The 12852-nt window shown below is 54.1% G+C and overlaps 6 protein-coding genes and 1 non-coding gene across 7 annotated transcripts; 2 read left to right on the top strand and 5 right to left on the bottom strand.

Moving 5' to 3' along the window:
• Nucleotides 1–153: 153 nt before the first annotated feature.
• On the bottom strand, nucleotides 154–1181 carry ILV6 (acetolactate synthase, regulatory subunit; the record flags this gene model as incomplete). The annotated part of the gene is made up of 2 exons (XM_051442351.1): nucleotides 154–254; nucleotides 305–1181. 2 exons carry the CDS (start codon nucleotides 1179–1181, stop codon nucleotides 154–156), a joined length of 978 nt encoding a protein of 325 aa, XP_051305939.1.
• Nucleotides 1182–1441: 260 nt separating this feature from the next.
• Nucleotides 1442–3402, top strand: J4E86_001786 (uncharacterized protein; the record flags this gene model as incomplete). Its single annotated transcript, XM_051442350.1, has 6 exons — nucleotides 1442–1726; nucleotides 1774–1929; nucleotides 2123–2144; nucleotides 2201–2253; nucleotides 2298–2462; nucleotides 2509–3402. 6 exons carry the CDS (start codon nucleotides 1442–1444, stop codon nucleotides 3400–3402), a joined length of 1575 nt encoding a protein of 524 aa, XP_051305938.1.
• A 435-nt stretch (nucleotides 3403–3837) lies between these two features.
• J4E86_001785 (uncharacterized protein) lies at nucleotides 3838–6694 on the top strand (the record flags this gene model as incomplete). The annotated part of the gene is made up of 6 exons (XM_051442349.1): nucleotides 3838–3882; nucleotides 4013–4385; nucleotides 4534–4904; nucleotides 4954–5030; nucleotides 5081–5573; nucleotides 5666–6694. 6 exons carry the CDS (start codon nucleotides 3838–3840, stop codon nucleotides 6692–6694), a joined length of 2388 nt encoding a protein of 795 aa, XP_051305937.1.
• Nucleotides 6695–6984: 290 nt separating this feature from the next.
• Nucleotides 6985–7075, bottom strand: J4E86_001784. Its single transcript has one exon. It is a non-coding gene; the product is annotated as a tRNA-Arg (tRNA).
• Nucleotides 7076–7548: 473 nt separating this feature from the next.
• On the bottom strand, nucleotides 7549–8757 carry J4E86_001783 (uncharacterized protein; the record flags this gene model as incomplete). The annotated part of the gene is made up of 1 exon (XM_051442348.1): nucleotides 7549–8757. One exon carries the CDS (start codon nucleotides 8755–8757, stop codon nucleotides 7549–7551), a length of 1209 nt encoding a protein of 402 aa, XP_051305936.1.
• A 505-nt stretch (nucleotides 8758–9262) lies between these two features.
• J4E86_001782 (uncharacterized protein) lies at nucleotides 9263–9846 on the bottom strand (the record flags this gene model as incomplete). Its single annotated transcript, XM_051442347.1, has 2 exons — nucleotides 9263–9381; nucleotides 9444–9846. The coding sequence occupies 2 exons, from the start codon at nucleotides 9844–9846 to the stop codon at nucleotides 9263–9265; spliced, it is 522 nt and encodes a 173-aa protein (XP_051305935.1).
• A 1205-nt stretch (nucleotides 9847–11051) lies between these two features.
• J4E86_001781 (uncharacterized protein) lies at nucleotides 11052–11993 on the bottom strand (the record flags this gene model as incomplete). The annotated part of the gene is made up of 1 exon (XM_051442346.1): nucleotides 11052–11993. One exon carries the CDS (start codon nucleotides 11991–11993, stop codon nucleotides 11052–11054), a length of 942 nt encoding a protein of 313 aa, XP_051305934.1.
• Nucleotides 11994–12852: the final 859 nt, after the last annotated feature.

Raw genomic sequence — 12852 nt, 5'->3', positions numbered from 1 at the left:
TCGAAGAAGAGTGTGTTTGGTCTCAAATGAATGAAGCGTTCCGACTTGGAATGCCGTCTTCTGCCTTGATTGAACGCCATACTATACACGTAGATTAAACGCCCGCATATGTTGACACTGAACAAACTTGGTACCGCCCGCATTTTAAGACGTTTAACCTGGAGGGAGCAGACTGTTGTCGACAACATCCTGCGCCTCCATTTCCTCCACATCGGCACTGTTGTGTAGCGGGGAGCGCGGTAGAGCCATAAGGCCTGTGTGTGGTTAGCAAATCGGCCATGCCTGAACATCCCACGGTGCTTACCAGTTCTTGCGGACTCCAGGATACCGAATGGAGCAATTAGCTTCATGAAGGAGTCAATCCTGGTAGGCTTCGCGGAAACCTCTACTATGCAGTTGTTTGTGCTAATGTCGAGCACCTTTCCACCGAATTGATGAGTCATGAAGGTAATGGCGCGCAGATGCTCGTGCTTGTGTCGGAGTGCCTGACTGACGGGCAGGTTTGTTGGGTGGTAGTCTTTCCGCAAAGACTCGCGAGCAGCCTCCTGTGCCATTGCGTTGCGCTCCTCGTCTGTCATGTCTGGTTCGTATTGCTCCTCCATCTCCGGGGTCTGCGCCATTTCTCGGTGGTGCGCAAGCAGCTCCTCAAAGTACTCCGGGCCGAGAATCGAGACCTTGGCGAGGAGCAGTTCGCGCTGGACGAGGGGCGACTGGGTGTAGTCAAGCACAGCCCATACCGGGACCAGGTCCTCGAGCTGGCGACGGGCTTGTTCTATGACACCATCCTGCCCCTGCAACACAATTGTCATTCGGGAGAGGTCGTCTACCTCGGTGTTGCAGACGACCAGACTGTCGATGTTGAAGCCGCGGGCAGCCAAGATACCGGATACGCGGGACAGCACACCGGGCTCGTTCTGTACCAAACAGTTGAGGATATGGCTCTTGGGCGGAGCTTGGGATGGGAGCGGCGTTTCGTAGAGGATGTTGCTGACGGCAGCGGGCGCCGACCACGCCGGGGGACGGTCTTCGGTGGGGAGGGGCGCGATGCGACGGTGAAGGGCCTTGTAAGCCAGCGCCTGGGTCGACGAGGAGCTGGATGCCCGTTGTTGCTGGCGGAGGGAGGCGGCGCATTGCCTGTTGAGCAGACTGCGCAGCGGCAGCATTGCTCTCCGGGAAGCCATGGCGGGCAGTGGTCGCGGTGAAGGCGAGTGGGCGAGGAGTGACTGCGGATGTGGATGGGCTTCACGTCAAACTGCCCCAGAAAGTGAAATAGAATCCCCGGCCGATTGTCGGAGGAGCCACCAGGCCACGAACAGGCAGGTTCAGCCGCGGCACGCTACTAAGCGAGTCGCTCCTGCCAGAGCCTAAGATTCATCGACAAACACCAACCAACCCGAGCCTCACCCGCAACACCACAACTATCGCTACGGCCACCCGCATCATGTCTGAGGAACGCCGCCCCCGATCGCGCTTTGATAGCGACGATGCCGAGCGCCCTGTCCGCTCGCGCTTCGACTCAGATCGTCGCTCCAGGTCGCCGTCGCGGAGGGAATCCGAGTCGCATCGCGCCCGTAGCCCTATCGCCCGTGAAGGCACAGACAGCCCTGCATCGTCCAACTTCAAGAACGAGGCGGCAGCAAAGGCAGCGGCGGCGGCTGCGAGGATCAACGCGCAGATTCAGGCGAAGAAGGGCATCCAGCATGTCGACGTGCCACCGATTCGCTCTGTAAGTTCACTCATATCTTTCCAAGCAGGACAAAACTAACAGCCCAGGCCGCTACTCCTCCAGTCGCCAAGTCGCCCGCCTCAAACTCCGCCGCGGCCATAAACAACGAGACGTACCAGCAGGATGGTGACTACATCAAAGACATTGAGATCAATGATCTCCGTAATCGCTACACACTGACTAAAGGAGCTACACAAAAGAGGGTAAATAACTGTTTTTGCTGTCCACTGATCATGTAGGATCATGCCTTCTCCATGCTCTGCTGCGCTGCACCTGGTGCGTGTGCTGCGGGGCTGGAGTTGGTCTCTGTTTGCGCATCTCTCTATGAGAGTCAGAGCTTACTTGATCTAGCACCCCACCCCATTTATCAAATGCTAACCTCCATGTGCCATCTAGATCAAAGACGAGACTGGCGCCGGTACGCATCCCCGATTACAACCATTAACCTTTAGAATACCTGCTTATACATGCAAGATGTCACTACTCGCGGAGAATACTACCCTGACAAGAACATGGCAACTGCTACTGTAGGTGAACACGCAGAGTCGCGCGACAAAGCTAACGGGAACAGAACCCGCCGCTGTACCTCCGCATCACTAGCACCTCCAAAGAAGGCCTGGACAAGGCTGTCGAGATGATCGAAGAGATGATGAAGGAGGACCTTCCTAACCTTGTAGACGAACGTCGTTTCCGCCGTAGAGAGCCGGAGAACTTCGAGCGCGACGAATTTGGCAGAGTATGTTACCCTGTCTGTCATCCGACATGTTGCTAACTCTTCCCAGCGCAAGTGGCCCGAAGAGAAGATTTCCGTAGGTCTCGAGCCTATCAGCGGCTTTAACTTGCGCGCACAGGTTGTCGGTCGCGGTGGCGACAACGTCAAGTTCATTCAACAGGAGACAGGCTGCAAAGTCCAGATCAAAGGTCGCGGTTCCGGCTTCATGGAGCCAAACAGCGGACAAGAGAGCGACGAGCCCATGTACCTCCACATCGCGTTCGTATACCCCGCCATTCCTACCCTCCAATTACTGACAGATCGTAGTGGACCCCGTCCCGAAGGCGTAGCCCAAGCCAAGCAACTCTGCGACGAGCTCCTCGACAAGGTAAAGTCGGATTACCACGCTTACAAGGAACGCCCTCCACCGAACCGTTACGGCGACCGAGATGGCTATGGCGGTGGACGACCGGGATACGGCGATCGTGGCGACCGTGGAGATCGTGGTGACCGTGATCGCAGCCAGAGCTACGGATACGGTGGAGGAAACGGAGGAGGCAGCGGCTACGGTGGCTACGGCGCTCAGGGTCAGAACGGTTACGGCGGCCAGGACACAATCATGTCTCCTGCTGCTGCGACGCCGACTGCTGATGCTAACAACCAAGCCTACGATGCGAATGCGGCACAAGCATGGATTGCCTACTACCAGCAGAACCCCGAGGCTGATCCTTATGCGGCCTACGGTGGGTATGCAGCGTATCTCGCACTCCAGCAACAGCAGTACGCGGCGTACTATGCTCAGAACGGCTATGGCCAGACGCAGTCACCTGCTCCCGGCGCTGGCGCGGCTGCACCACCACCGCCGCCGCCTTCAGAGCCATCCGGCTACGCTGCTCCACCGCCGCCTCCACCAGCTGCATCGCCTTCCAACTATGGCGCCGTCCCTCCACCTCCCGGTTTGTAAGTCCGAAGCAACGACTATGATTTCGCGCTTACGACAGCCTTTCAACTTGACTTGATTGATCGAAACTAGTCCGATTTGCCTTTGCATATTGACTGACAGCGGGTGTGGTGGATTGGTTTGAGGGTTTCTCTACGCTTCGGCACGTTTAGTTACAGGTACGGAGCATCGTCTCGGGTACGGTAATAGTCTGCCAATCTGGAGTTGTCACTTTAGTTAGGATACCAGTGCCATTGCTATAGCTTAAATTTAAGAATGGTACTACCCATCGCATCATCTCTCAGATTACTTTGACGCGTGCTGTGATTGGGTCAGAGGGTTTCCTTCTCCGCGGTACCTATGACTCGCGTGCATCTCCGCAGTCGGCTCGGTATATTCTGAAGGCACCATTTTTGACGTGCTCGCACCGCGTCGCCGCCACGGACAACCTACGAAAAGATGCGGTCGCAAATACTTCGTGCTGGTCAAGCAGCCAACTGCAGGGTGAGTCTACACATACCATTGGCCGTTCAACATCTCTCCAAACCTCATGCGACTTCCGCAATAGTCATCGTCATCGCGCTTCTCTACTACACCTCCAAGTGACTCAAAATCGCTGACATTCCCTCTACAGCCCCATCTCTCCTCCCTCCGCCAACCGCTCAGATGCCTCGCCACATCGCACTCGCCGCCCTCCGCGCGCAACGTCGACCTCGGCTCGCGCACCCCACCGTATGCCAAACTGCTCTCGCGGCTCGAAGAAGTCCGGCGCGTACTCGGTTCCTCTCGCCAATTGACTTTGGCAGAGAAGATACTGTATTCGCATCTTGAGAGCCCTGAGGAGTCGCTGTTGAGCAATACGAATGGAGGAAGGGATATTCGGGGTCAGGCGAATCTCAAGTTGAAGCCGGATCGCGTGGCGATGCAGGATGCGAGTGCGCAGATGGCGCTGCTGCAGTTTATGAGCTGTGGGTTGCCGAGTACGGCTGTGCCTGCTAGTATTCACTGTAAGTGACGGTCATGGACGAACTGCGATCGAGGCATGTGCTGACTACATACATAAGGTGATCATATGATAGTGGTAGGGACTACCCTTGACGCCGTTCAGGTCCTACTCTGAGCGTTTCGCTGATTAGATCCTCTAGGGAGAAAAAGGCGCCGACACCGACCTTCCACAATCGATAGCGGGTAACAAGGAGGTTTTCGATTTCCTCGAGTCGGCGGCGAAGAAGTACGGAATTGAGTTCTGGCCACCCGGCGCTGGCATCATCCATCAGTCTGTCCTGGAAAACTACAGTGCTCCTGGGCTCATGATCTTGGGCACGGACAGTCACTCACCGAATGCTGGAGGTCTGGGATCGATTACAATTGGTGTGGGTGGTGCGGACGCGGTAGACGCTCTCGTGGATGCGCCGTGGGAGCTGAAGGCACCCAAGATTTTGGGCGTGAAGCTCACCGGAGAACTCAGCGGATGGGCCTCGCCAAAGGATGTGATCCTGAAATTGGCTGGCGAGCTGACCGTCCGGGTATGTCAATTTGAACATGGCGAAGTACTCCTGGCTAACGCATGTGCAGGGTGGCACTGGCTTCATCATTGAGTACTTTGGCCCTGGTGTGCAATCTCTAAGCTGCACAGGCATGGCGACTATCTGGTGAGACCCTTACATAGTTCAACTCGTGGACAAGTACTAATACGATATAGCAACATGGGCGCTGAAGTCGGCGCAACTACCTCGCTCTTCCCCTTCTCTCCTGCGCACATCCCCTACCTCCAAGCCACACATCGCGGACCGATCGCTGAAGCCGCTGCCAAGATCGCCGGTTCACCAATGCAGCAAAACCTACTTCGACCTGACCCAGAAGCCGCCTATGATAAAGTCATCGAGATCAACCTTTCGGAACTCGAGCCTCACATCAACGGACCATTCACCCCTGACCTGTCAACACCTCTATCCAAGTTTAAGTCTGTAGTTGAAGAGAAGGGATGGCCACAAACATTCGGTGCGGGCCTAATTGGTAGCTGCACAAACAGCTCATACCAGGACATGACTCGGTCAGAAGAGATTGTGAAGCAGGCACTAGCAGCGGGTCTCAAGCCCAAGGCGGACTTCTTCATTACCCCAGGAAGTGAACAGATCCGAGCAACGTTAGAACGGGATGAAACTCTTCAAACGTTTACTGCTGCTGGTGGCACTGTACTGGCAAACGCTTGCGGGTGAGTTTTCAAATTATCCTGATTGATTCCAAGTACTGACAACCTCGACGTCCCTGCATTGGGCAATGGAAGCGTACCGACGACGTAAAGAAGGGTGAATCCAACGCTATCCTCACGTCCTACAACCGCAACTTCCCCGGCCGCAACGATGGTAACCGAGCTACCATGAACTTCCTCGCTTCTCCCGAACTCATCACCGCCATGTCATACTCTGGCTCTACCACCTTCAACCCAATGACCGACAGCATCCCGACACCTGACGGCAAGCCTTTCAAGTTTGCGCCGCCAAAGGGCTCTGATCTCCCCACCGCTGGTTTCGCAGACGGTAACCCAGACTTCATGCCTACGCCAGGTGTCCCCGACGCCAGCGTGGATGTCATTGTCTCGCCTACATCCACCCGACTGGCACTCCTTGATCCTTTCCCAGCATTCCCTGGCTCGGAGTTTACAGGCCTGCGAGTACTCTACAAGGTCAAGGGACAATGCACAACAGACACCATCTCGGCTGCCGGTCCATGGCTCAAGTACAAGGGCCATCTCCCCAACATCTCTGAGAACACACTCATCGGTGCAGTCAACGCACAAACCGATGAAGTCAACGTTGCCTACGACTTCGACGGTAAGACGTCCGGTATCCCAGAACTAGCAAAGAGGTGGCGCGACCAGGGCATCGAGTGGCTAGTCGTAGCAGAGCACAACTACGGCGAGGGCTCTGCCCGTGAACACGCCGCCCTGCAACCCCGATACCTCGGTGGCCGCATCATCCTAGCCAAGTCATTCGCCCGTATCCACGAGACCAACCTCAAGAAGCAAGGTATCGTCCCACTCACCTTCGCCAACGAAGCCGATTACGACGCCTTCGAAGCATGCGACCAGGTCGCTACACGGGGACTGCTGGACGTGCTGAAGAGCGGCGGCAAGGGCGAAGTCGAGCTTGTCCTCAAGAAGAAGGACGGTAGCGAGAAGGTCGTCAAGACCAAGCACACACTCTCGCACGATCAATGTGGATTTGTGATGGCTGGCAGTGCGCTCAACCTTCTAGCTGCGAAAGGCAGGGAGATGAAGGAGGAGGTTACCCGGAGTGCGGAGCTGACTGATTGAGTCACGTTTGTATAAACAGGCAAAAGTGAGCATCTACGGCGCTATTGGTGTCACGGCGCATAAAGTATCCTAGCAGTAGACTATTCCCGGTCAAATGAATACGCAACAAATTACCTATAATCAAATCGACGTAAAGAGTGGCAGCGTGGTTTTGATGTTCGGCCCCTCCCCCACCAAGCCTAAAAAAATGTCTGACAAACTTCATGCGCGCCGCTCCGCGTCCTCCGCACAACACTATCTTAACAAGCGCGATACAGATGAATGAATGGCGGCAAAAGAGAAGCAAAAAGCATCTCGGGCGGGGCTCGAACCCGCAGCCTTTGGATTAACCATGGATACAGTTAGTAGAAGTCCAACGCGCTACCATTGCGCCACCGAGACCGTCAAGCGGAAATAGAGACTTCTGGCAATTTTCAAAAGCCGCACGTAAATATACCGTATAGTTTTCATAGATGTGATGGAGGGGAAGGATGGTTGCTGCATGAGGGAATGTCTGATTGAGGTTTGCATGTGAAAACGCGAAGGGTGCCACGTCACGGGCGCGAAGTGGGGGTGCGCAGACATGGTTCGTTTCTTTGTTTGACACGGGGTGTGGTGGGCTGAGCAACACCAGACTGGGGTGAATAACGAAGACACCGATGTCGTTGTTAGGATGAGTTATGTCGAGATTTTGTGCCTACTTCTCAAAGGGTACTGCTCTATATGCGGTCGCACGAAGCTGTGGTACCTCAACGAGGCGTGCCCATGCTAACAGCTTATTAGCAGCTTAGCTCGTGCGAATGTTAGGTATCTTGTTGTATTTATCCCATCTATTATACGTCCACGGCTAGAGCTACCAGCGGTAAAAGTTCATATCAAATCCCCTCGATCTTCTCAATCATCTCCAACATAACCTCATCCGTCAATTCATCCACTTCTTCATCACCGCCCTTATTCCGCTCACACACTTGCCGCAGCTGCAGGCGATTCGACTCCCAACTAACCCACGCAGCAGCCTGGAGAAAACAATCCGTGACATCGTCCAGCTTCTTGAGCGCGGTGCCCGCGACTGCTGCTGCAGGAAGCACATCGTCTGAATCATCCTTGGCTTTCTTACGTCGTTTGGATATTGAGAGCGATAGGAGCGCTTGACGGGTGCTTTCTGCATCTGGCGCGAAACTGAAGGTTATGCATGGTACCGTGTCTTGTGTTACCGATGCCGTGGACGCGGGTGTTGCGGTGAGCCAGGAGCGGAGGAGAGCGATTTTGACCTTCTTTTCTGCTTTGGATCGATTTAGCGTCTTTCTTGGGGTGGACGCTTCGTCTCCGTTGCCCTCGCTTGGTTTGACGACTTCTTCGTCTCCTTCTGCGAGGCGTCCGGCAGCTCGGGTGAGCCAGTACTGTCCTACGCGTTTGGGATCTGCACTGAAGACTTCGTAAAGCTTTGCTGCAGTAGGTGCTGACGCTCCTTTCTCCAGTCTTTGTGCGTATATGGTTTGTAGTACAGCCCATAGCATGCCTTCTAGAGTGTTGACCCGCAAAGTCCACTGTTGCACCGCGCTGCCACCACCAGATCTCCATCTTTGCTTTTCGATCAAGATGATGTCTGGCGAGCCTGCTAGAATCGTGTTCTTGATCAAGCCATACGCTGTCTTGGACAAAGCATCCGCAGAGTACATGTCAGATACTTCTTCAGCACCCTCGGTACGTTGCTTTGTGGTCTTGCCCTTTCGTGGAGATTTCTTTTCGCTCTGTATCTCCTCTCCTGGGGCTTCCGTAAGGTTGATCTTCTCCCATCTCAAAACCTTCATGTCCGCATCCAGGCTATCCTTCGATGGGTAAGACACATCCGCCTCGCAAAACGCCAGGTTCTTGATTCCCATGTCGATGCTCATAATGCGGAGCTTCTTGTTTGCAGCTCCAAATCTTGGCCATGTCCGTTGACTCTTGGAAAAATGAGATATTCCAATATCACGTCGGAACCGTTCCTGTAGTACTGCTTTTGTCCCCGATGATGGTGCGCCGATGTGTACAAGTAGAGTTTGCAGCGCCTTGGCTGTCACGGCGCGAGGTTTGGGTGCCATTGAAGCTATCGGCTTTCTTGTCGGCTTTATAGTAGTCTAGGGTGCAGATTGATCGACGAAAAGAAGTGCTATTGACCTAGCACGAGCGGAGAGAAGCGCCGGAGGCATTGTGAACCGCGGCGCGTTGACAGAACCATGCAAGATGAGCAGTGGTAACTCAATGGATTGTGGTCATCCTGTCAAACCCCGGCTTTGGTGTGCGAAGACGTGTTGGTGGATAAAGTTTTTGGGGTTGAGAGTTGACGAAAAGTCAAGGTAAACACGTCCCGACTTAGCGTGGAGCACGCACGTGATGCGGTCATTGACATCACAACCCTCGAGTTCAAATAGATAGTTCATGTCAAAATATGAAATCTCAGACGTACTTAGCTAATGTATCGTTATCATATTCTTTGCACGCATGCTATTAACACTGCATTAATCTCCATCCCAAGGCCTCTTCACGTCTCTTCACGTCCATAGTCCAAAGCGAAATTGGAAGTCACCAAATACTTCGTTCCCTCGACTACCCTTCACAAATAAGATCGAAATCAGGAAAATCAGGATCAGGACCAATGTTCGTACTCGCAACCGCACTATTGAAGTCCTTGACCTGTGCGTTCTTCTGCGCATCGTTGCACTTGTCTATCAAGTCTGTTAGCGATCCGTCCCAATCTGTAGAAAGTAAGGAAAGAAGGAAGACTTACTCTTCTGCTCATCACAGTCATTAACACTCAACCCCCCATCCTGCCTCTTCTTCCCCTTCTTCCCCCTACCTCCACCACCTCCATTACTATTCGCAGTGTTACTGCAACCTTGAAACTGATTATCGCAACTTCTCTGCGCCGCAGAATCAAAACTGGTAAATGTGTCCCCATCGACCTGGAATGGTCGTTCTTTGTCGCCTGAATTTGTAATGGGTGATGCACGCGTTCCGCCGAGGTTGCCGTCAAAGGTCTGCAGATCGGATACTTGTCGTAGGAAGAGGGTGTGGCGAGGGACTAGTGACATCTCCCAATCTGAGGAGACTAGGGCTGGTTGTGGGGAGGCGTGGGATAGAGCGGGGAGGGCGAGGTGGATTAGAGCTAGGAGGGCTGTGGGAAGGAACATGGCTGTGTAGGGACGACGTGTCGACAGAGACGTTTGTCAGTGTTGGACAGTGCCGGGCGTGAATCGATGCCGGTATGGAATGTTTTTGCCGGGCGTGGAAGGTGTCGGTATGGAGAGATGTGTCGTGCGTGAAAGCTCTTGCCGGGCGTGAAAGATGCCGGTGTAGTAAGATCTGACGGGCGTGAATCGTTGCCGTTGCTGAATATATGCCGTGCGTGAAAGACGAAAAGTGCCGTGCGTGAATCAACCTCGTGCGTAAAACCTCAATACCACAATCGCCAATATCCTCCGAACGTATGCAGGCACAGCCTTTGGAAATAATCGACTCAATCGCACCAAACGAATGTAAATATCGCAATCTCTCCAGAGAGTAAAAGACGCAAATCCCCGTTCCAAACACCCACCCGGGGCCAACCGCATCTAAGTATAACCTATTGCCCCCAACGCCAAACGCCTCCACATGGCGTGGAAGCGCCGAACATGCATTATCTCACGCCAAACGAGTTTGGGGCCCAGCGGTCACAAAGCTTGTTTGGGCAAGTCGACACGTTGGTTGCTTGCGACGGTGCTGAAACACGATCCTTGACTCGACCCCTTGCAACGCATAAACATGTGCACGCTGCACACGTAAGAAGGACGAGGCGGGCAGAAGAACGGCCTTGTTCGAGTGTGAGGGAGAAAAGGAGAGCATGAAGATGGTGATGTAATAGAAAGATTCGGAGAGTAAACACTTCTTGGCTATGTTGATTTCGATATTTCGCGCTATGGATTGGGGTATGACTATGCTAAAACAAACGAGAAAGACAATGACGCTCTATTACAACTGACGTAAAACAGGTGTAACGATGCAAAGCGCAACGTACACAGACAGGATGATGGGAGTGAGCGGACGAAAGTGGTTGTTGTGGTGCCTCTTCTTCAACGTGATGGTATACGTCTAAATCTACATTGTGCGCAGTCCTTGTGGGACTGACTGACCACGATGGTGACGGTATACACGAATCTAACATCGCGGAATCAGCGCCTGGAATGCAAACTCACAGAGAGGCCATTCGTGCATTATAGCCGCGATTGCAAATATATACATCCTCCGCCGTGCTGTCGTCTCTCAAAATCGCTTCTAGGTCAGACAAATTCCGCAGATAGTCGTTGGTATCGTAATGGGCCCTTATAGGCCTATGTACTTTGGTCGGGCTGCGCTTCGCCTAGAAGTTGGCAGCTGCGTTGGGGCGTCCTCCTGGGTTGTGGTACTGCTCCAGGTTCGACTGGAAGGGCGATGAGCCGGTGCCGTTCTGGGGCTTGTCACCGAGGGCTGAGCCAGTGCCGGCCATGAGGTCGTCGTCGTCTTCGTGGACGCGTGCTTGGCGCTTCTTCATGCGCCAGAAGACGAGGGCGATGCCACCGAGGAGTAGGGCTCCACCAACGCCACCAACTACACCACCAATGACCTTCTTGTTGGAGTCACTGATGCCACCGCCGTTGTCGCTGTCACCTGCTTGTGCGGTGGGCGGGTCGGTGACGACGGCTTCACCGGTGGAGGAGACGGAAGTGCTGGTGCCTGTCGAGGTCGCTTTGGTTACTCTGCCATCGCTCAGGGTTGTGTCGAGAGTCGTGGTATACTCGAACACCGAGGTGGAGAAGAGAGCGGAAGTCCTGACAATCGCGGTCGTTCGTACGGAAGAGCTGCCATCTTCGGTGGCCGTTGGTGAGTTAGCGGCGCCGCCACCTCCACCAGTGCGACTCGTGCCCGCCGCGGTTGTTGAAGCGTCGTTGTTGTTGTTATTGTTGTTGTTGTTGCCGCCATCGGAAGTGGGTGCGGCAGCGGTAGTCGAAGGTGCGGGAGCGTCGGATGTGGGATCGTTGGACGGCGGTGGGTTGTTGGTGGTTGAGGGTTCTGGCTCGGGAGTCGCGGATGTTGCTGGAGGTGCGGCCGACGATGTGGCAGGTGGTGCGGCGGAGGACGCTGGTGGTGCTGCTGAGGATGGCGCGGGCGTGGCGGATGGTGATGAGCCGCCAGTGCCTTCGGCGTCTTGCCTCTTGCCCTGATGGAGGTACTGGTTGATGCCGTCCATGTGTAGATCCTCGAGGGTAAAGGCCGACGATGCGACGGTCAAGACAAAAACGGAGAGCCAGGCCTTGGGCAACATGGTGGGCGGTGGTTGTTGGTAGCAGGAGGACTGGTAGCGTTTTTACGATGGAGCTGACTGACGCGCGTTTCACGAACAGCCAAGTTATATTAAGGGCGATACAGGTGAATCTCGCCGCCTATGAGCTATGTGGATGGATCAAACGAGTGAACGGGTAGAGACAAGAGAATAGTGTAGCGAATGTTAGCCGGAAGCCAGTGAAGGTGCCGAGTTGATGGACCAGGTGATCGAGAGGAGAAAGGTTAGCCCCGGCTTCACTCTTCCAAGGCTTCGACACATGGTCACGTGATAGCTAATTTTACACATCAGCCGCCCGGGGCAGTCCAGACCCATCCACAGGGGCTCACCAGCACTGGCCATACAAAACGGTGGTCAGTCACAGTCATTGACTCAATCTTGCTTCGAAGGTTTTGCATAATCAACCATGAGTTGACGTTGCACAGTGAGTATCTATAGTATGTTGCGTGCACCTAGATAACGAAGGCTGTCTGTCCTCGTTACGTATCTGGCCATCGTATACAGTATCACGGTACTTCAACGCGCCCCCAAACGCGCTGCATCAGTTGTTGAAGTACAGACATTTTTTATAGAAAGCGCCCGGGACCTTTCACTGCCCTGCATATGCGCCCCAAAGGCTTGACAGCTCGAACAAAAATTCTGTCCCTCAACAGAAACACCAGGGAGATTTGCACACAGATGACCCGAGAGACTAGTAGTCTTTTACCACTCTACTAGCCAACCTCTGCTTTTTTAGTCCGACATCCCGCTGCATTGCTCGACGCGCATCGTACCTTAGCAAAACCTCCTTTCCCATTCGTCCAACCCGCCAATCTTTACAACTTTTGCTGCTTCTAAATTC

Source organism: Alternaria arbusti (assembly GCF_024043155.1).
Source record: "Alternaria arbusti strain BMP 1465 chromosome Unknown scaffold_2, whole genome shotgun sequence".
NCBI lineage: Eukaryota > Fungi > Ascomycota > Dothideomycetes > Pleosporales > Pleosporaceae > Alternaria > Alternaria arbusti.
This window is presented reverse-complemented; position numbering and strand designations above follow the sequence as displayed.